The sequence below is a fragment of the Mya arenaria genome, chromosome 9 (genome assembly GCF_026914265.1).
Source record: "Mya arenaria isolate MELC-2E11 chromosome 9, ASM2691426v1".
Lineage (NCBI taxonomy): Eukaryota > Metazoa > Mollusca > Bivalvia > Myida > Myidae > Mya > Mya arenaria.
In genome coordinates, this window is record NC_069130.1 from 74,196,603 (window position 1) to 74,222,910 (window position 26,308).

A 26,308-nucleotide genomic window follows, 5' to 3' on the forward strand; every position below is an offset into this window, starting at 1 on the left:
TCTAGTTAAACTTTATTGATCGTCTGGCATACATGAGAGAGAGAGAGAGAGAGAGAGAGAGAGAGAGAGAGAATGTGTAATGCCATTTGTAGAAACATTAAGGTTCATATGTTTTTCTCCTATTAGTATTTGTATGTTCTTAAAACAGTACTCGGTAAACCTCGTTTCCGCACAACACCCTACGCTCGGGTTGGGATGAACCTATCTTACACGAGCGGCCGTGGAAGATACTCAAATTCTCGTTACATTGCATTGGTTCTTAATCATACATAATTATACCAGAATTAAAACCAGAGGTATTTTTTTCCTTCACAAATTTTTGTGAGTACATATAAGTAAATCTTGGGTAACATCAATATATCTTTTTGTAAGTGTCTGGTCTGGTACATACACAACTGTCACAATACTTAAGCACATATTATACGTATAATACAAGAAATTATCATGCTACATATACATGCATATACCGATGATATTCTTTTTACAGAATGAACAACATAAGTAATATATATCAAGCTTTTGTTATTTCAGCGTTTTATGATTATCGCCGCGAAAACACTTCTCGCATAGTTTAATTTAAAAAATAAGTTATTCTTATGATCGTTCAAAAATGGGATCATGATACTGAAATGCTGTTTCGTGTAAACAAAGAAACACGACATAATAAAATGCTTAAACAATATGCATGTTCCATTTAGTACATGTCATATTTAAATGTATTTACAGTTGCATGTATTATTTTGTTAATCAATGTTCATGAGTACATTAAAAAAATACAAACTACGACAACATCCCAATATCTTAAATGCTATACCCTTGCGAAACATTTAACTATGTAAATTGCGTCTGCTGTTAAGCATATCCTTCTGTTTATTGCGGTGTAGTTGTTAGCGATGGATAGTTTCGAAAATAGCACCATTACGTTAACGAATTTCTGACTCTCTTCTTGGAAACATTACATATATTCTTAAAGACAAATGTTCATTAACGCCATAATGAATAGAACAATCGATGCAACGCTTGTAACGACGTTAGCGGCAGAACGTTCGTTATCCTGGAAGGCGGCAGCGGCCGGGCCTGTGTCGTAGTGGAGTGATCGGTGACTGGCGTACACGCGACGTTGGTGTAGGCACTGCACGGGCCGGAAGTCGTCCGATATGTCAATGGATACCCCGCCCTCGTCCTTGAGATTCTCGAAAATAGTTTTCCGGAATTTCTCCAGCTGTAAGTAAGAAGACGAATAATAAAGTGACCCCAAGGCAGGATTTGAATGGAAGGTTATATGGAATGCTACGTTTATATGTTTAAAGGGACTATACTCCGTATGATGAAATAGCGCAAAAAAAGAAAGTTGTCGAAAACTGACAAACTTGGTATCGATGTGTACAACGCGTTGAAACTTACTTACTGAAGTACCACATAGTTTATAATTATTTTTTTTTCGCAATTTATTCGTATTTTTCCATTAAAAAGATAACTAGGTATGTCTACCTAGTAGAACTCATTCCTTATGCGTGATTGGCTAGTCGATGTTATCACATGATATTACCAAGTTAGGTATATAGCTTAAATATTCCAACTGTTTAGGGTAAGCCTTCGTAGCACAGTGGATACAACACTGGACTGCAATTTTGGTGACACGGGTTCGAACCGGGTCTCCGACTTATTTTTTTAACATTTTGGTATTTTTTTACATTTATGATATCAAAGAGTAGAACATTTTATTAAATAACTGTCCTGTGATTCGTTACAGAAAAAAACTTTTTTTGGTGCCAATCTGGTGTACAGTCCCTTTAAGATCTAACACGAGGGAAATATTTGACCCGAAAAAAATATCGGCGTAAAGACATATATATTATTATTCGATAAATTGACGGGGTTAATCATTAGTGGAGTTTCCGTGAAAGTACACGTACTTTAATTAATTAATTAGAATTAGATTAGATTTCTTTTAATTTATCTATAGATCGGTGAGGGCTTATTATTCAGGACTTGGTTTAAGTGAATAACATTGTTAACGTAATTATTGTTAACTTTCAAATTTGTATAACTGTGATTTGCAGTACTCCTAACAAAGTTCTGAACAAGCGCTTATTTTGATAGCAGCATGCAGACCTGTTCTTCGGCGATCTCTATGGTTTCATTGAAGAGCGTCCACGTGACGCTCTCGTAGCAGGGAGGAGTGGTCAGAGATCCCTGGTACCGGAAGTAGTTGAACAAGCGCGCCGGGATCAGCTCAATCAGAGGTATCGAGTGGATCGGCACGTGCTGTTCTGTTACACGTTGAGTGATAGAATTACAAACAAGACATACGTTATTTTCGTTTTTTTATCAAGGTTATCAATGCTAAGTCTAATCAATTAATGGTTTATTATCGCATTACTCTTGGTTCGAGAAAGTATATTACACATATTCACTGTCTTTAAAAGTTAATTCATGTATATTCAACAGTGCGTGTATACCACGTGTTAAATTACGTCATAAATGCTAGGTCTGATGGCAATTTTTGGTTAAAAAGAAGACTGAAAACAATAATATTTTTTTCCCCTTATCTTCACCACTTTAAAAGAAACAAAGGGCAGTTTATGCCGCTTAAAGAGCCCCGTCTTCGTTTTATTAACCCGAGTTTGATTACATGATAAGACACGTCAAACACCGTTCGACAAACTGTTTCGAACTAATGCTTTGACAATGGCGTCATCGGGCGGTAGTTTTGTAAAAAGGTTTGTCAAAGTGTTTCACACTCTGTTAAAAGAAGCTGTGTGAAGTTAGCTAAACATACGACATTGGACATTGGACATTCAAAATCGAATGTTGTGCTGGCACGACATTGGACATTGGACATTCAAAAGTGAAAGTCGTGCTAGCACGACATTGGACATTGGACATTCAAAATCGAATGTTGTGCTGGCACGACATTGGACATTGGACATTCAAAAGTGAAAGTCGTGCTAGCACGACATTGGACATTGGACATTCAAAATCGAATGTTGTGCTGGCACGACATTGGACATTGGACATTCAAAAGTGAAAGTCGTGCTAGCACGACATTGGACATTGGACATTCAAAATCGAATGTTGTGCTGGCACGACATTGGACATTGGACATTCAAAATCGAATGTTGTGCTGGCACGACATTGGACATTGGACATTCAAAAGTGAAAGTCGCGCTAGCACGACATTGGACATTGGACATTCAAAATCGAATGTTGTGCTGGCACGACATTGGACATTGGACATTCAAAAGCGAATGTTGTGCTGGCACGACATTGGACATTCAAAATCGAATGTTGTGCTGGCACGACATTGGACATTGGACATTCAAAATCGAATGTTGTGCTGGCACGACATTGGACATTCAAAATCGAATGTTGTGCTGGCACGACATTGGACATTGGACATTCAAAAGTGAAAGTCGTGCTGGCACGACATTGGACATTGGACATTCAAAATCGAATGTTGTGCTGGCACGACATTGGACATTCAAAATCGAATGTTGTGCTGGCACCACATTGGACATTGGACATTCAAAAGTGAAAGTCGTGCTAGCACGACATTGGACATTCAAAATCGAATGTTGTGCTGGCACGACATTGGACATTGGACATTCAAAATCGAATGTTGTGCTGGCACGACATTGGACATTGGACATTGGACATTCAAAAGTGAAAGTCGTGCTAGCACGACATTGGACATTGGATATTCAAAATCTAATGTTGTGCTGGCACGACATTGGACATTGGACATTCAAAATCGAATGTTGTGCTGGCACGACATTGGACATTGGACTTTCAAAAGTGAAAGTCATGCTAGCACGACATTGGACATTCAAAATCGAATGTTGTGCTGGCACGACATTGGACATTGGACATTCAAAAGTGAAAGTCGTGCTAGCACGACATTGGACATTGGACATTCAAAATCGAATGTTGTGCTGGCACGACATTGGACATTGGACATTCAAAAGTGAAAGTCGTGCTAGCACGACATTGGACATTGGACATTCAAAATCGAATGTTGTGCTGGCACGACATTGGACATTGGACATTCAAAATCGAATGTTGTGCTGGCACGACATTGGACATTGGACATTCAAAAGCGAAAGTCGTGCTGGCACGACATTGGACATTGGACATTCAAAATCGAATGTTGTGCTGGCACGACATTGGACATTGGACATTCAAAATCGAATGTTGTGGTGGCACGACATTGGACATTCAAAATCGAATGTTGTGCTGGCACGACATTGGACATTGGACATTCAAAAGTGAAAGTCGTGCTAGCACGACATTGGACATTGGACATTCAAAATCGAATGTTGTGCTGGCACGACATTGGACATTGGACATTCAAAATCGAATGTTGTGCTGGCACGACATTGGACATTGGACATTCAAAATCGAATGTTGTGCCAGCACGACATTGGACATTGGATATTCAAAATCGAATGTTGTGCCAGCACGACATTGGACATTGGACATTCAAAAGTGAAAGTCGTGCAAGTAGTTAGCACATTTAAATCAATGTATGACATGTTTGATGAATGAATGTTTTTTTTACTGACTTTAAATTAATTTTGATTACATGCATTATTCGGATTTTTTGTTTGTTTGAGATATTGTCTTGAAATTATTTGAAAAGGGTCAGAGATCACAAAGCAATGAACCATTATAAAATTTATTAACACCAAGAGTGCATTGTCATGACGATTCCATCGCAATATTTGAAACTTAAGCATGATTCAGATATATATATGATGTCACATATGCAGAGAAAGATTCAAATGAATATACTTATGAATGGTCGTGGATTATATGTAGACAAACAGTGATAATGCTCAAAATGGCATATTTTTAATAAGCTTAATTGTTTACACACCACTGCTACACATCTAGTACCATTTATAAAGGAAGTGAAGATAATTATATCCACAGTATATAATGACATATGGAAAATATAGACATGCATTGATGATTCCTACAAGTATAAATGTAATCGTCCGTACATATTTTTTATCTGGTTTTACGTAAACACAAAAAATATTGTCAATGAGTCGATAAAGTAACCTATTCCTGCCTGTCGACTTGTTTTTTTATCGACTCAGTTAGTCGAACATGCTACGTCGTCTTCATTTGGTAAAGTTTATATGAAATAATTGTGTTCGATAAACCTTTTTGATAAGTCGACAGAATTACACAAAGCGTTTTATAATCAATCGCATCGACATTAAAGAATTCAAAATGACGTCTTCATCACATACGACATAAGTTCTTATAGGTTTTACAGAATATACAATTTATACATGTAAAATGTGACACCAGCGCCATTGGAAATGGTATCTTGGGCAGAACTGACAATGGTTGAAAGGGTTGAAAGGAAACAAAGCGCAAATAATTATATAAACCCAACAAATGTGCACTTCAGTGTGTGTTTATCTACAGAGCTTTAGAATAATTATATTACATTAATGAATGTGTCTGCATTTACATGGGAATATGTATGTATATCAATCGAAAGGATTGTTTTAATACAACTCTCAATAACAATGTTGCGGACTTTCAAATACAAGTTTCTTTGTTAAATATGTGTTAGGTACCTCAAAGGTATAATATTGTCGGACATGGATGTGACTTAAGGCAACATACACATAGCTAAACTTGTCAATGCATAAACCATTGGCGATAATGCTACATTTTGATGCATGGGGATCCCATATAATTTTGGTATTATTTTAAAGGGTACTCCTGACAGATAATTAATGAGTAAAAATGACCTATGTCCAACAATTATTATTTGTATACTGGTTGTCGTTTCATTATATTTTTTTTTCTCTTAATATTTACCACTTCCACTGGATGCCTAAATAATATTTGGTCACTATGAATAGACAGATATACGTTATTATAAACCATATTTTAAAAAATAAAAGCCAAGTTGAATGTCGTTATTTAACACAACAATTTGAATGGACAAATTAGAATTGCAGCCTTATCACCAGTCCAAGATTTCGGATATATATATTTCTGCCACCTCAGAAAAGTAGATTCAAAAATTTGTCCATGCGTGAAATTCTTATCTTCCCAACGGGCAAAGATAAACAAGTACCCGTATGGAACTCTTTTTTATTGCCTTCACTTTGCTGCATCCAGAACTATTTAAAGAACGATTTGACTATTAACATAATCTGAATCACTGCGCGATTATCTATGACAACCAGGAATTGTCATATATCTATGCGCACATTATTTTCACTACGCACAAAAAAGTTCCAGCGATAAAATACATTTTTACATTATTTTGTTTAACTGCGGTGAGAGAGAAAAACCATAGTCGCTCGTGTAAGATAGGTTCATACCAACCCTCGCACAGGGTGTTCTGCGGAAACAGGTAAACCTCGTTTCCGCAAAAGACCCTACGCTCTGGTTGAGCTGAACCCATCTTACACTCTCGGCCATGGAAGATACTAATAGGCTACATAATGTGATTCTTATAAAAAAAAATAAACTTGAGTGCTTCTACACTTGACAAAAAATAGCGTGAGACGGTGTCCAAGTGTGCAGGTCGTGTGGTAATGGACCTAGCTGTCCGACCAGCCCGTCATACCACACGTTTCCAAAGGTTCCTTATTGAAGTACTGCACAATAGTGCGTCTCTCTGTGCATCGTGACTCCTGCAAGTTGATATATTTTGTCCAATGTCCAATGTCGTGCCAGCACAACATTCGATTTTGAATGTCCAATGTCCAATGTCGTGCTAGCACAACATTCGATTTTGAATGTCCAATGTCCAATGTCGTGCCAGCACAACATTCGATTTTGAATGTCCAATGTCGTGCTAGCACGACTTTCACTTTTGAATGTCCAATGTCCAATGTCGTGCCAGCACAACATTCGATTTTGAATGTCCAATGTCCAATGTCGTGCTAGCACGACTTTCACTTTTGAATGTCCAATGTCCAATGTCGTGCCAGCACAACATTCGATTTTGAATGTCCAATGTCCAATGTCGTGCCAGCACAACATTCGATTTTGAATGTCCAATGTCCAATGTCGTGCCAGCACAACATTCGATTTTGAATGTCCAATGTCCAATGTCGTGCTAGCACGACTTTCACTTTTGAATGTCCAATGTCCAATGTCGTGCCAGCACAACATTCGATTTTGAATGTCCAATGTCCAATGTCGTGCTAGCACGACTTTCACTTTTGAATGTCCAATGTCCAATGTCGTGCCAGCACAACATTCGATTTTGAATGTCCAATGTCCAATGTCGTGCCAGCACAACATTCGATTTTAAATGTCCAATGTCCAATGTCGTGCTAGCACGACTTTCACTTTTGAATGTCCAATGTCCAATGTCGTGCCAGCACAACATTCGATTTTGAATGTCCAATGTCCAATGTCGTGCTAGCACGACATTCACTTTTGAATGTCCAATGTCCAATGTCGTGCCAGCACAACATTCGATTTTGAATGTCCAATGTCCAATGTCGTGCTAGCACGACTTTCACTTTTGAATGTCCAATGTCCAATGTCGTGCCAGCACAATATTCGATTTTGAATGTCCAATGTCCAATGTCGTGCTAGCACGACTTTCACTTTTGAATGTCCAATGTCCAATGTCGTGCCAGCACAACATTCGATTTTGAATGTCCAATGTCCAATGTCGTGCTAGCACAACATTCGATTTTGAATGTCCAATGTCCAATGTCGTGCTAGCACGACTTTCACTTTTGAATGTCCAATGTCCAATGTCGTGCCAGCACAACATTCGATTTTGAATGTCCAATGTCCAATGTCGTGCTAGCACGACTTTCACTTTTGAATGTCCAATGTCCAATGTCGTGCCAGCACAACATTCGATTTTGAATGTCCAATGTCCAATGTCGTGCCAGCACAACATTCGATTTTGAATGTCCAATGTCCAATGTCGTGCTAGCACGACTTTCACTTTTGAATGTCCAATGTCCAATGTCGTGCCAGCACAACATTCGATTTTGAATGTCCAATGTCCAATGTCGTGCCAGCACAACATTCGATTTTGAATGTCCAATGTCCAATGTCGTGCCAGCACAACATTCGATTTTGAATGTCCAATGTCCAATGTCGTGCTAGCACGACTTTCACTTTTGAATGTCCAATGTCCAATGTCGTGCCAGCACAACATTCGATTTTGAATGTCCAATGTCCAATGTCGTGCTAGCACGACTTTCACTTTTGAATGTCCAATGTCCAATGTCGTGCCAGCACAACATTCGATTTTGAATGTCCAATGTCCAATGTCGTGCTAGCACGACTTTCACTTTTGAATGTCCAATGTCCAATGTCGTGCCAGCACAACATTCGATTTTGAATGTCCAATGTCCAATGTCGTGCCAGCACAACATTCGATTTTGAATGTCCAATGTCCAATGTCGTGCTAGCACGACTTTCACTTTTGAATGTCCAATGTCCAATGTCGTGCCAGCACAACATTCGATTTTGAATGTCCAATGTCCAATGTCGTGCCAGCACAACATTCGATTTTGAATGTCCAATGTCCAATGTCGTGCCAGCACAACATTCGATTTTGAATGTCCAATGTCCAATGTCGTGCTAGCACGACTTTCACTTTTGAATGTCCAATGTCCAATGTCGTGCCAGCACAACATTCGATTTTGAATGTCCAATGTCCAATGTCGTGCTAGCACGACTTTCACTTTTGAATGTCCAATGTCCAATGTCGTGCCAGCACAACATTCGATTTTGAATGTCCAATGTCCAATGTCGTGCTAGCACGACTTTCACTTTTGAATGTCCAATGTCCAATGTCGTGCCAGCACAACATTCGATTTTGAATGTCCAATGTCCAATGTCGTGCCAGCACAACATTCGATTTTGAATGTCCAATGTCCAATGTCGTGCTAGCACGACTTTCACTTTTGAATGTCCAATGTCCAATGTCGTGCCAGCACAACATTCGATTTTGAATGTCCAATGTCCAATGTCGTGCCAGCACAACATTCGATTTTGAATGTCCAATGTCCAATGTCGTGCTAGCACGACTTTCACTTTTGAATGTCCAATGTCCAATGTCGTGCCAGCACAACATTCGATTTTGAATGTCCAATGTCCAATGTCGTGCTAGCACGACTTTCACTTTTGAATGTCCAATGTCCAATGTCGTGCCAGCACAACATTCGATTTTGAATGTCCAATGTCGTGCCAGCACAACATTCAATTTTGAATGTCCAATGTCGTGCTAGCACGACTTTCACTTTTGAATGTCCAATGTCAAATGTCGTGCCAGCACAACATTCAATTTTGAATGTCCAATGTCGTGCTAGCACGACTTTCACTTTTGAATGTCCAATGTCGTGCCAGCACAACATTCGATTTTGAATGTCTAATGTCGTGCCAGCACAACATTCGATTTTGAATGTCCAATGTCCAATGTCGTGCTAGCACGACTTTCACTTTTGAATGTCCAATGTCCAATATCGTGCCAGCACAACATTCGATTTTGAATGTCCAATGTCGTATGTTTAGCTAACTTCACACAGCTGTTAAAAGACCGAAGACGGGCTCTGTAAGTATGCTCCATGTTTCATTTAAAATGGCGCAATTCATCACGTGGTATACACACATTGTTCAATGAGGACTCTGCACACTTTGTGATAATAGATTAGTCGAGGATGAACAACATTTTGTACTAAATATCTAAAGAGACATGATCGGTTGCATTCACTTTTTAATTGAAAATCTTAAGGATGCATTCTTACTCCCAATTAAGCAGTACCACACATGATACAATTGTTTTAATACACTCCCAAAAGGATGAATACATATCGAAAGCAGTGGTTTCCATGAAGGATACGACGTTTAATTTGAAAGAATGGTGCATAAAACACGATATTTCTACCTTATGAGACGATCGTTGATCTCCGTAAATATTTTCAGACCCACCAATCATTTAATATGTTTGCGTTTTCAGCTATTAAATGACCTTTTCTTTGTTCGTTCGCTCGTTAGTTCCTGCCTCCCCCATTAACATTTCACACAAAATATAAAATCGACCCTTATATAAAATGTGGACGGGTTCCTTTAACGTTTTTCCAATTTAACATTTGTTTATTTTCTAATATAATCAATGTACAAGTCTTACCTTTGTATTTTATGTCATGGAAGTGCTGAATTATTTCATTAAAGTGTTCGTTATATCTTCCAACCTGAAAACACAAATGAAAAACACATTTAAAACTGTACAATTATTAAAAACTTGATAAATATACATAGTTTTGCAAATTTATTTCAAACAGAACTTGTCTCTTGTTTTAAAAGAAATTCGGTGTTTATGAGTGCATAGGTTTTAAAATGTTTCATTTTAGATCAAACAGTATTTACTTTACATCAATTTTTAAAAAAAGTTATGTAGACTTATGCAAAGTCACTGTATTGGGCACGATGTGTTCTTGTGCTGTGGGGGAGTGCCCACGAGTCCAGCTTGTTTGTCACCGACCAAACTCACATACCAAAGACCAGGAGAACTTTTAAAGATGTTGCACGTCTATATTAATTAATGACAACTAATTATTTGTACATGTATTTGTATTTGATAGATTGTTTCATGTTTTGTCCATATCATTGTGAATATGTGTTATTTAAATAATAACTTATACATGCGTGAAATATACAAGTTTTTTTTCCAGAACTGTATGTTTCTTTATAAAGGGGCGTAATGAAAATGCTCTATTTTATACTTGGCATGTTCTTAATACCGTTATTATGTCATAATATGTATCCTCTTTCAAATATAGATGCTACAGAAGTAGCAGTTGTGGTAGTGGTGGTGGTAGTTGGTGGTGGTAGAGGTTCAGGTAGCGGTGGCGGTGGCAGTGGCAGTGGCAATTGCAGTGGCAATTGCAGTGGCAGTGGCAGTGGGAGCAGCAGCAGCAGTAGCAGTAGCAGTAGCAGCAGTAGCAGCAGTAGCAGTAGCAGTAGTAGTAGAAGTAAGGGTAGTGGTGGTGGTTATGATGATAGTAGTTGTAGTTGTTGTTGGTGGCGTTATTGTTGTTGGTGTTGTTGTTGTTGTTGTCAAAAGCCTGGCAGCATGCATTTAAGAGGTTGACTGCCTGGCTGAATGAGAAATAAGCAGCATGGCAAATTGGATGCATTGAAGTTAGCAACAAGACAGCCTGGCAGATTGAAGTTAGCAGCATTGCAGCGTAAAGTTAGCAGCGTGCAACAGCCTGGTAGCGTGCAGGTGACAGCCTGGTCGTCTGAATTTAGCAGCATGCGCTCATTGTGAAACAATATTTCAAGTTTAAAGCCTTGAGAAGCCTCGGGCGGCCTGGAAAAGCCGGCCCGACGACGAGGTGCAGAGCGTCCAAACACTCCAGTCCATTCATCTCAATGTAGTTCAGACATATTAATTGAAATATTTATTGTAACTACTAGTAGTTTCATCACCTCGAAGAAAAAACCCAGCACTGCGAGGCCGTCTTCGTGACTTATGGCGGTCGCTAGGTTCCCGTACTTCCGGTTATAGTGGACTATGTGCATCTGCAACAATGAAAGCTAACATTATTGCTAAAAATATACTGTACAGATTGGTACGGGAATTGCATTATTATATAACTATCATGTTCAAATGTACTTAAAATATATACTTAACGCGCTAGTGACATAACATGACACGGCCTAGTTGTTGCGTACCTCCATAGGGTAGTGGCGGCCGTTGACAGAGTGCTCGGAGCCGCGCGTGTCTGCGGCACCCCAGTGAAAGTGGAACTGCTCGGCGATGTAAGTGGCTCCCAAGCCGCCCTCGCTGATCAACATATGTTGATCGTTCAGGTCCACCTGTACTGTAATACAAAAAGACACAACATATCAGACAAAGTAGTAACGCACCCGGATATGAGCTTACATTTGTCATCTTATCTAAGGCAAGGGAAATTTTCAAGGTTTTTTTAGGGATAAAAATGAAGAGCGAGCTCGATTTTTTATATTAATTGCCTATTTCTTTTTTTTTCATAAAAATGCTGATTATTTAATTGTATGTTGTCATTGTATATTGTATACAAGACACAATGTAACAATTATAATAAATTTAACATGCTTTTAAAGTTATTATAATTTGAAATATTTTGATACATATAATACGGTTGGTATGTTATTCAATTAGGTTTGTAAGAATCGGTCGAAGTGTAATTAGTTATTAAATGGGATAACACTTTCAAATTTTGTATACTTAAAGGCCTAGTTTAAGGAATGTTTGGCATGACAATCCCCTGCTGTGCATCTCCTGCTAATTGCACTGGTTTCACAATAGGGGCCAATTTCCTCTGTATTCGTTTATTGGCTCAGGGCAATGAGATTAAGATCAATTAATAGAGGTTGTGTACAAAAACATGTGTTTTTTGTTTGTTTGGGGTGGGGGGGGGAGGGGGGATAGTCAATATAGAAGGCTTAAACTAGGCCTGAAACACGTGTTAAATAGTCAAATTAGTGTCATAACGCATGTTCGTGATAACATCAAAATATGGAGCGAAAAACGAATGCGGCGGTGCCTGAGGGGTCGGACTGGGATGTTCTTGTCACCAAGGCATGTATTGTTTGTGTTACAATATGACCTAATCATATTAAAACTTTATAGTTACAATAGCAAGTATTTGATCAAATAAAAGATCTGTCGCAATTATTCGAACTTTTCACGAAAATGTATCTCACTAAAACAGAGCAATATAGAGAACGTGTTGACCACTGCAGCCACAGTGAAGTACAAGGACTGACTGGTGTCTTTGTAGGGCCCTTGAGAACTTATGATACTCGTCATGGCGATGGACCTAGTGTGCGGGCTGCTCGCTTACTGCTACATCCCCATACCCCTGATTATTATACTGGCTTTCGCCTTGCCACTTCCCGGCGGTAGGGCTTAAACTGATTTATTTAACATCATTAAGCTATATTTGATGAAAGTTTTTTTTTTAAATTGAATGATACGCCGCATAACATGTAACTGTAAATAAAATAAAATGTAAGACTTGTTTTTATGTTATATATGTTTCTGCCAATTCCAATGGGGCGGTAAAAAATTGGCTCCGCAAACGGCCTGGACTGCAGCAACCTGCACGCCTCTTTTCACCTGTCATGGTGGCCCACGCTTGCAGCATGAAACGCTTCCGGAGCGTTCAAGTGTGTCCGCTGCTACTTGCATGTATAACATTGGGATGGAGTAGGGGCATACCTGTATGTCCATTGTTCCCGAGTGTGTAGTTAGTGCTGGAAACTTTGTCGTAGCCGGAGAAGACAATGGGTGCCAGATGGGTGGGGTCCACCACCACTTCCCCCGTCTGTATGTTGATTGGCGACTGCTTCACTCCGCCGCAGTGTGGGTAGTCCAGGTGCCAGTGGTCCGGACCTGAGATAGGCAAAAACAGACGGTTTAAAACAGACATGCACGCTGCATCTCATGTACATGTATTCATGTTATCACTTAAGTTGTTCAACTGCTTTGTTATTAAAACAATCAGTAGAAATATATCTATCGGTTTTCGAGGGAGATAATTTTAAAAGACACTTGACAATTTGTAAGAAGATTTCCGTGTGTTTTTCTTTTTTTAATATAATATATATCAAAAGGATCTTACCAACCGAGCCTCTGTATGTCCATACATTTCCTGAAAAAAAAAGAACCATAATAACCGCATTTAAAAACAAGAGGCCCAAAAGGGCCTATGCTCTACTGGCATGGCTTTTGTGGTCATATCAATCCAGAGCATGTATATATGGGTAAAAGGCAACAGACATATACTTTATGTTTTGTGTTTGGGTCACCTGAAAACGTAGCACGTTCAACATCTGAGCCCAGAAAGTATTGTAAGCAGATTAGTTGCATGTAATATTTTAATATGTGCCAAGTAAAAGTCATCTGACAAAAAATGCTTTCAAAACTGTACTCATAGTAAAAATTTCTGTAGTTTTAAAAGTTAAAAAAAGTTGGTCAAAAGGTCAAAGTCAAGGGCATCCTAGGACAACATTGATCAATTTGAACAAAACATTCACAATCAATTGTGCTGAGATGGATGCACGAACATACAAAAAGATTTTCAAACCCTTCCAGATTTATGTTTACCAAACCTGTGAACCCTGGGTGTGGCCAGTAATGACACCAGGTGCATAACTTAAACATTCACAACCAATTGTGTTAAGATGAATGCGCAAACTACAGAACTTAAAGCTAAAAAATGGCCTTTGGGCTTTCAACAAGAACAAGGCAGAGTAATTCACAAAATCAACTGCAGAAGCAAAAAGCAAATTGTCTCAAAATCCTAGACTTGCAAATAGTCTCCCTTAACTCTAGACTTGAATTTACATGTACATGTAAACTTAGCTAAAAATAGAATTCGCTCATGCAGACCTGGCTAAAAATAGAAAGCATTTCTTTAAAACTTTCATGGCCCATAATCTAGGCATTTATGGGCGGATCTGGCTGGTTTTCGAAAGGAACCGAGCTCTAATGGATATCTAGATACTGTAGTTTCATCGAGATACAATAAAAACTGTATCGTGTTCACAAGCATGCAATTGTTTACAGACGCACGAACGCACGACCGCTCGACCGCACGGACGCACGGATGCACATACTACGTGCACATTACCATCGCATAAGCTCTTCTGGCCTTTAGCAAGTAGAGCTAAAACACACACTCAACATTCCTGGTATATCAGGCAATATCATTATTTTAGGAAATAGTCAAATGTAAGAATGAAAGTTGTGGTGTGCATTGCTTGGCGTGCCGTTAAAAAGTATTGTACTGTCGTATACTAGTATACTGAATGATATTTTCTCCCATCCCAGAAAAGTAGATCCAAATATTCGGCCCTGCTGGAAACTCGGCAAATATAAAACGGGCACCGGTATCGGATTACGTGTACACTATGCACACAAGAGGGTTTGTCCAATACACAGTGTGTTTACCACGTGATAAATTACGTCATAAATGCTACATCGGAAGGCACAGTTTGCTTCGAATGAAGACCTTAAACAACGATCACTTTAATATTTCTTCACCATTTTAGATGAAACACAGCGCAGTCTATGCCGCTTACGGAGCCCCGCCTTCGAACTTATACATTATTTGATTAAGAGTTTAGTTGCTAAAACACGTTGACAAAACCTTTTCACAAAACCTCCGCCTGATGCAACACTGTCAAAACACTATTTTGGAAATGGGTTTGCCGAAGTGTTTAAGGAAACTAATCTACTAATCAAACTCCGGTAATAAAACGAAGACGGGGCACTTTAAACGACGTAGACTGCCCTTTTTTTCATTTAAAATGGAAAAGAAAAAATGTTATCTTTGTTTTAAGTCTACATTCGAAGCAAAATGTTGCCTTTCTACCCAACATTTATGACGTAATTTATCACGTGGTACACACACACTGATACATGTCCCATGCACTTATCACAAAATAAAACATATCGTGTGTATCTTGTTTGTTTCAATGCGCACAAAATAATGAAATTCTAGCCGTAGGCAAAGTTTCGCGTGAGATAGGTATCTTGCAAATGCCAACGGTTTTACATTAATTGATGTTGATATTTTGATATTTAATATTTAACTATGGTATGTATGCGTCTTTAAAGAAGGGTAACCAATTGCGCTGTTTTAGGGAAGGCCCCTCAAGGGCGTTAGGAAAAAAAGCTAAATCGCATAACACAATGCTCTTGAAAATAGTTGACGATGTACTTTCGAGATGGGCATTTTTAAGTATAGAGTAGAGTATAAAGTTCCATAAACGAACTACAACAACCCATTCATAAAATATTGGTGAAAAATTGTCAATTATGATACTATTATAATACACACTATACTCTACTGTGGTAATGAGAAGAAAACTGGGTAACAAGTATATAAATGCTTTTGGTTCTGCAGATGTTAAGTTAATTATTGAATACATAAAACACAGTAGACATAAGCGCAAGAGTACAAAATGCAATGGTTAATACATTTATGTGGTCGGCGATGGACATATATGTACCTAATGTCGGCTACAGCGTCGGGAGATTATATTACAGTGCTTTATTATAATTATTGCGGCAAAACTAATTTTCTACCTATACAAACGCACATTCATATTGAAACATACATATTAACAAGACAACGCTGTAGACTCCTGGACACATGGATACTTGAGCCATCACACCATCATTCAGAGGTGAAAGATGAATAGCATGATATTGCTTAAAAATTGCTCTTACTCCCAATTAAGGTTTACCACAATTATTAAAAAAATATACCAAAAAAAAAGAATAAATATTGAAAACAATAATTCTTATGAAGGATACCGAGTTAAATTTTGAAGAAAGGTGCAGAAAACACGGTATTTCTATCTTATGAAATGATAGAAGATCACAGCAAATAATTTAGCATTCACCAATCATTTTTTTGCGTTTTAGCAATTAAATACAAAGTTACAATATTGTAATCAATAATTAATATTTTCCATAATTGCATTATTTAATTAGTAGTTAAAGATTCACCGCAGTTTTCAGCTTAAAGTCACCATGACATTGACCTTTGATTCACTGACCTCAAAATCAATGGAGTTCATCTGCTGGTCATGACTTACCTGCCTAACAAGGTTGAGGTCCAAGAGCTCGAGCGTTCTTCAGCTATTGAACGAAAATGGATTTTCAGCTTAAGGTCACCACACCCATGACCTTTGCCCCATTAATCTCAAAATTATTAGGGTTCATTCGCTGGTCATGAAAAACCAGCCTGCTAAGTTTTAGGTCCCAGGACCTAACCGTTCTTAATTTATTGATCGGAAACAGAATATCAGCTTAAGCAATCAACAATAAATATGTTAATGAACTTCACGATCTATCTGCATGCCATTCGTGCTTAAATTGATCACTTGTTCTTTGTTTAACATGATATAAAACAAAGAGTCTGGAATAACAATGCATAGTAAAATCCTAATTGTTCTAATATATTTCGAACACACTTTGCCCAAGAGCGTTTATATGGATACATTTCTAAGTTTTTAAACATAATAATTATAATATACAAGTTTAGCCAACTTTATATCTGATGTACATATTATTTTAGTCCAGTATCTTGTGACATTTTGTATATAGTGTTATTTTCACATGGCATCTTGCCCAATTCATCATAACAACTTTATTTGTCTGTAATTTAACACCGAGTAGTTTGCTTATGAAATCATAGATAATAGAGTTAAAAACGGCAACCAACTTTGTTTATTATGCATGAAACATGTCATCTATTGAAAGATTAAAAGCTTTGAAATTTCCATCTCTTTCATACAAAAGATTTCTAGGAGATATGATCGAAGTTTATAAACTTATGAATTAAAGGTAAACATAAATCATGAAAAGCTTTTTTTTCAAATTAATTATCGAGCAACTCGGAGACATGGACTAATACTGAAAATGAAAATAAAAATAAAAAAGACACTCGGAAATGTTGTTTTTTTCAAAAAGAGTAATTCTGGAATTGAATGCGCTCACAGCAAACGTGATAAATGCACCGTCTACAAATACTTTCAAAAACCGGTTAGATAGCTTCATGCAGAATAAAATCTACTCAGTCTATCTGGATAATACCTTGTATCAGCTCATGCGGGGGTTACATAAGTTGAATAAACTTGCGACCCTAACTGCAGATGTAAGATGTAAGATAACCTCGCTAAAGACTGGTGCATTCGAATGTCCCCAGAATTCACAAGCACATCATTATGACGGGTCAACAAGTGTATCGAATAAATCTAATCTATGACTTGGAAATTTATTAATATAAGATTTCATCTTGTTAATCTTGTAACCCGGTTATAAAATGGTGAACACAATTTCCAAACTATTAAATTTATTACCAATTTCAATTTGTTCATTATTATACTAAAAGTGACATTACCTGATCTATATCCCCATTTACTTTTCTATCGCCATATCTTATTCATCAAAAAGTCTTTTGTCTGTTTCAGCAAAAATACATAGATCATCTGCATATAAGACATGATAAAGTTTAATCAAGCAAATATCAATACCATCATCAATATTTCTTAATCCAAGTCATAGGTACTAAGCAAATAGAAATGTGTTTCATCTCTTACAATATCATCGCTTTTTTTATTGGTCAAACGCGTTTATACATACCATATGTGTACTAACAATATCATTAACTTTATATCCCAATCCTAGTTGTATAAGCTCTTAAAATAGCGACTGTCTTTCAATATAATCGAACGCCTTTGTAAAATCCTATAAAGGCATTCCTGTTTACCATATGTGTTTAACGTCAATAGACAATCAAAATATAATCAACATAACTCTTGTTCTGTCTAAATCCAGCGTAAGCTTTAACATATACAGTGTTAGGCTCTGCCCAATATGTAAGCTTTTCATCAATATTCTTGGAAAAATATTTTCCTAGTGTGGTTCGCTTATAGTTCCCTTCTAGCTAGGGGCTTCCCCTTTTCCCTTTTGAACGATTGGTACAGTATGATCGTTAGCATAAATGTCTGGAAAATGTTGTATATCAAACAGCTTATAAAACAGCTATGAAAATATTCTAGTTAATTTGGAGCATGTTAAAATACTGACAAAATCAAGACCTCTTGAACGTCCATGTTTCAATTCTTGGCGTGCTTAAACAAAATATATCTTAATAAAATACATATATGCCAGCAGCATCTGGTTGTTAAGCATGTACATCTGCATTATTTGCTTTGCAAAACTCAGCAAAACACTCAGGGCTTGGCATATGTTCATTGTGCAAAAACCTCTTCAACATTTTCCAATACTCTTAAGCATTCTTTAATTTGATATTGCTAGTTCTAGCTTTCTCATAAGTATTTCTTTTATTCCTACACACACTTTTATATTTAGACATAGCCTTTACCATATTTGATCTATTTATATTTCATTTGTTCTTTCTGCAAATATTCAGAAACTAATAAAAACTATTTCTTCTAGTTTTACATTCCGTATGAAACTAATTATCTTCATTAGTGATATTGCTATTATCTTTCCTGAATGTTTGGCATTTCTTTTGAACAAAGATGAACATATACTGTGTATTAATGCATACAATTCACAGAGGTTAACAGAAAGTGTCATTTTTCTCAATAGGATCACTTTATACTAACTTGGTCCCATTCATCACTACTACAGCTTATCAATTTTCTGAAGGTAGTTGTAAAGTGTTAATGTTTTTATCTTGCTTATGTATTTGCCTATCGTGTTTGAAAGAAAAACAAGAAAAATCGATTGTTTTAAGCAAATTTGATGTAGCCAAACAATTGCTTTCTATGAACAATTCAAACGGCATTGGTTGAAGAACATTACTTTGCTATTTAAACGAAAAGCTTACGGTTATTTTTCTGAAGACATAGAACTTCAGTTTATCTGAACCATTATCTTATTCAACGTGAAGAAATTTAATGTTTACCATGGAGTTCAAGAGATATCGAAGATGAAATCATTTTATAGGTATTTGTCAATGTTTTGAAATTATTCGCAAAAAATATTTTACTCACCCGTCTTCTTCAAAGTTTATACAGTTATTGAACTCAAAAACAAGACGAAACATTATATATAATTCCCATTTCACAAATCAATTTTTCGTCATTTTCGTATTTCATGCATACATTCTAGATAGATTTATTTACCTGCACTTCCACCGACTAAGGAAATCTGCGCTGCCAAGATGCAGCAAACTACGCCCCAAACCACCATGCTGTATGCACGATCTGATCGTAAGTGAAGGGTAAGTGAAGGGTCCACACACTTCTTCAGTTTTTCCAAGGACAGGTTATTCGGCTAGTAAATGTTAGCAGTTCCCAACAAGTGACCTGTGTATCTTCAGAGAGCCAACAGAGCTGAATATAAACACTATTATTATTATTATTATTATAATTATAAATTTGTTTTATTGTATGGTATCTTTAAGCTTTTCTTAAGAGTCCCGAGGGTTACGCCGCCGTCAAAGACTGGCCACCGCCGCCAAGCTGATCACCGTCCAGGGCTGACCACAACCACAAAGCTGACCAGTTCTCTGCATCTTAAAATCAGATGTATATTTTCAAAGGGTTTGTGTTTATTATCTGATTTTACCATCTGAAAAACATTGCCGAGGGCATACTTGTGATAAATTACGTCATACATGCTACGTCAGACAGCAACATTTAGCTTCGAATTAATACTTTAAACAAAGATAACTTTGCATTTATAACGTAATATGTAGCATTTATGACGTAACTATTCACGTTGTATACACAGGCACTGATACAGATATATTATGCTTTCTGCGTCCTATCTATGAAGTTAAGGATATTGGTATCGACTTCCAAAAATTCGACAGCGACAAAATTTGTGAACTTCATGATTCAAATTATGGACTGTCAAGTTCACTATCGCGACATACAAAGCATTTTGGACGTTAATTTATTGTCGCAATCGTTATTGTTATCCCCTTTAAAATGTATAATTTTAAAATTCTCCATCGTCAATTATGATAATATAAATGTAAAGTTTAGGAAGATTTCAGTTGAAATTTTCCCCAAAAATAATACAAACTGCCAAAACTCTTTCTGTAATGTATTTCGATTATTTATTTTACAAAAAAGTAATCAGGAAATAATATTCTTTCAAAGGTCACCGAAACTATATTGGGTCACTAGGTATCGAAATTTAACACTACGGTCAATTGCATGATAAATGTATTAAATGAGGTCACTAAGGTATCAATTTAAGGTTTAAATAAGGTGTTTTAAGGGTCCGCTTGTCGGCCAACTGGGGGACACAGGCCCTTGTTTTACCAGCTAGCACCGCCATTGCTATAGAACCCAAACGATTTGGGACATCAATTTATGCCGAAGCATATTGTTGATATCAGATACTCGTTAAGAATTATTATCTATTCAGTTCGAGCGCCTGTGTGTCATTAATGTATGCAGAGTCAGTATATGCTTGACACTTGAAGAGGGGCAATAGTTTTGGTCATGTTTGAGAACTTGTAAGAGTATATATAAACATATTGCTTCGGGCTTCGGGCTTTGTATTGCTAAACAAGGATTACTCTCTCAAATGAAGCGAAATGAGGCCTGACTCCGTAATCGTCAAAGGTGGAAGAAGTATCATGTGGATTATACAACAATCAATGCGCTATTATATTTCGACGAAATATGATATGTTATGGGGTTAGTAGGTGAACGGGTGAAAGCGAAGCATATCGGGTCACCTTCCAACCCCCGTAACGTATATATCTCGGTGTGTGTTTACCACGTGATAAATTACGTCATTTATGCTACGTCGGAAGGCAACAATTAGCTTAAAATAAAGACTTAAATCAAAGACAACTTATCTTTTACTACACCATTTTAAATAAAACAAAGGGCAGTCTATGTCGCTTAAAGAGCCCCGCCTTTGTTTTATTACCGAAGTTTGATAATGTGAACACTTCGACAAACCTGTTTGCAAAATAATATTAAATGACAGTGCTCCATCAGACGGCCGTATTGTGAAAAGGTCTGTCGAAGTGTTTTTAGAAACTAAATTCTTAATCGAACTTAAGTTAAAGACCGAATGCGAGGCTATGTAAGCGGCGTAGACTGCGATATGTCTCATTTAAAATGGTGAAGTAATAGAGAAGTTATCTTTGCTTACAGTCTTCATTCCAAGCAAAATATTGCCTTCCGACGTAGCATTTATGACGCAATTTATCACGTGGTATACACACACGGTATCTTTATCAACCGGTTAAAACTGATCAATGCGTCGGGAATCATCGCAATCGAAATTTTAGCCATGTTGATACAATATAATTCACTGACCAAATATGGAAAAAATATGGGGTCACTGCTTGACCAGTCCTGGCCCAATGGCTCTGTGTCATGTATGTTGGAGGCGCGATGGAATGACAACCACTCGTGTTAGTGAAAGGGACTAGACAAGAGATGGTCGCAAAATCAGCAAATACAGTTTTTCCTCAAAATGAGACTAGAATTATGAATATGAACTAGAATGAAGTCGATAATACATGATTTAACATGATTTAAAGATTATTTCGTCGCTGACTCCGCTGATTTTACCTGTTTACAAATAGCACATGACACTGTTTTCCCAGTTTATAGTGCGTATATTTAGCCTGTGAAAACCACGTGATTATTACAGATACATATACCGACACCATTTTTAAATCTGCTGGGACTTACGTAGTAGACAAACCCAGAAGGTGTTGAATTGGAAAACATTCCTAAACTGCGAAATATACATGTGTCTATGATAATCGAAGTGATAAACATTAAGTAAGCTGTACACAAGAATATCAATTGTTTAAGGTTAAAGAAATATTTTTCTTTTCTTGCAATGGTATCATCTGGTGTCCATTACCTTTTATAGTAAATTACAAACTGTTAAAACGAATGCAGATATCTATCTTTTTTAACAAATCTAACCTCTAAAAACTTTCATATACTACATGTTCTTTTAAATTACGAGCCAGTATGTCAAACTCGGTAATATCTTTAAGAGCAGTATTACGTATTTATACCAGGTGCGGTGGCAGTGATGGGCGTTTATTCATAATAGCATGGTTTGTCACGCTGCAGCTGATAACAGCATCCTTGAACGTTTTATAATCCTATCAAGTTTCAAGATTATGGTAAAAAATGAACATTTTATAGATATAACGAAAGCGGATATTTTTGTTTTGGTTTAAAGAGGTACACTTATCTCATAACAACAATTTTGCACCAATTTTGATATCAGACAAAAGTAACAATATTTTTCTAAGATTTATAGATTGAATAAGTATTACCTTGTTATCTATTATAACTCATAATGCAAATATAAAGAAAATTATGTACATTTATAATGGTAAAATAATTTTGTTTTTTCAAAACCTTAAAAAGATGTTTGAATTAACACTTGTCATATTTTCCTTAAAAATTCAGTGAAGAATTTATTTTTTCAACCGATGATTTTAATAATAAAAAAACCCAGCAGTACAAGTAAATCAAGTATACATGCTTTATGAAAATGAACTGTCTAAGCATTTTATTTATCTTATTTTCAGAGAACATGATGTCATCAGATAACATCATTGTCATTTTTTTGAAAGAAATGATTCCAACTTCATTATTTTTTAAAAACACATTTTACCTATTGTACATGAACGCAGATTTTATCAAATTTTGCCTTATTATCTCATTCAATTTGGTTCTCGTCTAAGCTAAGTCTATTCGATGTCCATAACGTTAAAATGATATAGCAAAACACAAATTTACTTTCTAGTTAAGAACTGTATTTCTTAAATAATAATAATAATAATAATAATAATAATAATAATAATAATAATAATAATAATAATAATAATAATTATTATTATTATTATTATAATCAATAATAATAATAATAATACAACTCGTACTTACCAGTTCATGTATTAAAAAATAGGAGTCCTGCACTATACGGTAAAAAACCACTCGATAAGTGTGTGCGTTATGAGAAACTTCTCGCACACCAGAGCGATGATGCTATGCGTGCAACAGATTTATCACTACCAAACCTCCTACGAATGAGAATGTATGCAGGAGAAACTGCATCTGCAGAAATCAACTTGACCCTTCAGACATCAACTTCAGGGCCAAAGATTTTATCAAAGAGTGCCACTTTGTGGCATCTGGTATAAAATGCGTAGGAGTTAAACAATTGTTGTTAACACCGAACGTCTAAATATGAGGCAATGGAGGCATATTTTTATAAAAGCAATATTTATTTTGTATTTTGTATCTAATAACATTCCTGAAAATCGTGTTAAGATAGGCCTTGAAATAACAAAGTTACACTTGTTTGAAATTTCGCTGTACATAGTTCAAAAAGTGCAATAACTCTAATTTTTTTGACGAAACCCAGTTTGAAATTTCAATTTGGGAAATTTGTCAAACATTGACCGTATTCTTAACATGATTACAATTAGTTTGTATTTTAACATTTTTTTTACATATTTTTGTGCATTAACAATTGATATTTTATTTCAAATGTTCAGTTTTTGTTGTCTGTCATTTATGACAGACAGTAATGAGTCAACAATTAAAATGAGGATCCGATTATAACAAGTCATGATCAATTCTGTCATTCATTAATTAATTTGGTTAATTATGAATTCAACAATGAATTATAATGAGCAGTTTGAAATGTTAACTAATAAAATGCGATAGCAAATGGCGCTAGACTTTTGAGTTTGCATATGCGATCCATTTTTTTATAGCCAAACCAGGCCAATACCAAATTTATGCCAAATATTTTTAATCATGATGGATAGCCAATCGTGTTTGATTTTTCATAGCGTAATGCCCAATTTTTTCACCATTGCGTTTTGTATAACCATTGCACACAGAAATGGAAAAGAAATAATAATAGTTAATATGATAAAATAAAAATGTAAAATAATAAGTTATCATTTAACTTAAACTCAAAAGTGTTATCACGATTGGAATTGATTGTTGTCATACTGACCCTAGACCTTTCATCCATAACAGTATTAATTAATCGACAAAATTAAACTAGGATATATCCGAATTTATCCGAAAGATGCAAACTTAAATTCATGCGAACTCGGTAAACTTACAGACTTCTTGGAAAAATCAGCCATCACATAAAATAAAATGTCTGTAATTCGAAATATACTTCAATGTGCGATTGAACGTATTACAAACATATAACCACGTGGGCTTTATTTAGACGAATACACCATTGGCTACTTTCCATCTTAATAGGTTTTGAAGATGTATGATTCGTGATTTCAAAAAGGATAGGATTTGAGATTGAGGCGATAGAAATTTCAATGAGGCAGCAACATTAAATTTATGCCTACGTCCGTGCACTTTGTATGACTTCATTCATTAATTCTACCATTATATATGCAAAAAGCATATCATGTCATTGAATATTACAAACTGATAAGCTTAATTGTTTTAAAAAAATAAACTTATGAAAACACAATAGAATGTTAACTTCTTTTTTTCTTACGTTGTTTAATGTTTAGTACACTAGTGGGACTTTCTCCCAATATATAGTATTTGGGGTCGTTAAGGGTTATCTTGCGTGCAAATTGATCAATCGACTACAGATTATAGCGGATAATTATTCAGTGGTCTCTCATCTTAAATCGGTCGCGTTTTAGAATAAGAACTTTCTGTTTCCGTTTCTAAAACATAGTGCGACTCGTTAATATAAGGTGAGATGGTTCGTTCTTAAAGTTCTTTGAAAGAGCTGTTCACTTGGTGATTTTCAGTGTGGAAATGTTCTGTACGTCGTTAGAAACTTGTAAATTTCAATTTCCCAGGGCCGTTTTTTGCTCAGTGTAGTCTAGACGAGTTTCACCGTTGATTTGTTAGGAAAATCGGTTGGCTGAATTTGTAGTGCAGTTGGCGGACTTGAATGTAACTGGCTTGTAACTTGGTTGATGCCTGGCCAATTCACTTTCACGCAATACTTGCTGTATTTTCACAACAGTATGATGTGTCTCAAGCGCCAGACAGCCTTCTTTTAAAGATGCGCTTTTACTTCCAAATGAGTTTTACCACAAACAAAATTGTTTTAATTTACCAAAAATGATGAATAAATGTCGAAAACAATGGTTCCTATGAAGGATACCGAGTTTAATATGAAAGAAAAGTGCAAAAAAACACTACCTAATGAAATGCCACACGTAAATACCTGAGCATTCACCAATAATTTAATATTTTTGTGTTTCCATCTATTAAATACACGGTTACAATCTTGTTATCAGGAATTAATATTTTCCAAAAATGTATATTTTAGTAAGTTGTTAAAGGTTTATCACCCAAATTTTATGTTTAAAATACATGTGTGTGTACTGATTCTGAATAAGAGTGCCACTTTAATTGCTCAGGAATACGCAGCCACTGTACACATACATTCAGATAGAATATTGTAAAATTCATGAACTTTCCCAGTGCGTAACAATCGTTTGTTTTTAATGCCGTAATAAAAGCTTCAATAATGCTGTCCTGTGGTGAACTTCATCTGAATTGCTCTTTGCAAAAGGTCATTGCAGCTAGTACAGTATCCTTGCAAATAAAGTTTACATAATGTTTAGTAGTGTGGGAAAAATCGTTTTGACCTGAGATTTATTAGACTTATACAACAGTATATCGTCTTAATACATAATAGTATACACAAATCAATGCCACGTGTCTAAACATTATAATTTTCAAAAGAAATAAGTTCATGACTTCAAACAGTAAAACTAATATTTATGAATAATAAAAAGAC

At 36.2% G+C, this 26,308-nt stretch overlaps 1 protein-coding gene across 2 annotated transcripts; it reads right to left on the bottom strand.

Annotated features, from left to right (window-relative positions):
• Positions 1 to 24,742, bottom strand: LOC128203511 (carbonic anhydrase 2-like). 2 transcript variants are annotated; one of them, XM_052904956.1, is made up of 9 exons: positions 24,639 to 24,742; positions 19,678 to 19,887; positions 13,629 to 13,658; positions 13,226 to 13,399; positions 11,695 to 11,843; positions 11,449 to 11,541; positions 10,145 to 10,208; positions 2,116 to 2,273; positions 1 to 1,222 (listed from the first exon to the last, which is right to left on the bottom strand). In XM_052904956.1, the coding sequence occupies exons 2-9, from the start codon at positions 19,742 to 19,744 to the stop codon at positions 968 to 970; spliced, it is 990 nt and encodes a 329-aa protein (XP_052760916.1). In that variant the 5' UTR covers positions 19,745 to 19,887; positions 24,639 to 24,742; the 3' UTR covers positions 1 to 967. The 2 variants fall into 2 exon arrangements, with proteins under 2 accessions (XP_052760916.1, XP_052760915.1); XM_052904955.1 differs by lacking the exon at positions 24,639 to 24,742 and adding an exon at positions 23,443 to 23,599.
• Positions 24,743 to 26,308: the final 1,566 nt, after the last annotated feature.

Coding starts and splice junctions, on each gene's coding strand:
- LOC128203511 (XM_052904956.1), bottom strand. CDS start 19,744: ATGGTGGTTTGGGGCGTAGTTTGCTGCATCTTGGCAGCGCAGATTTCC. Junction 13,400..13,628: donor GACATACAGAGGCTCGGTTG/GTAAGATCCTTT, acceptor TGCCTATCTCAG/GTCCGGACCACTGGCACCTG. Junction 11,844..13,225: donor CGGGAACAATGGACATACAG/GTATGCCCCTAC, acceptor TTTGTATTACAG/TACAGGTGGACCTGAACGAT.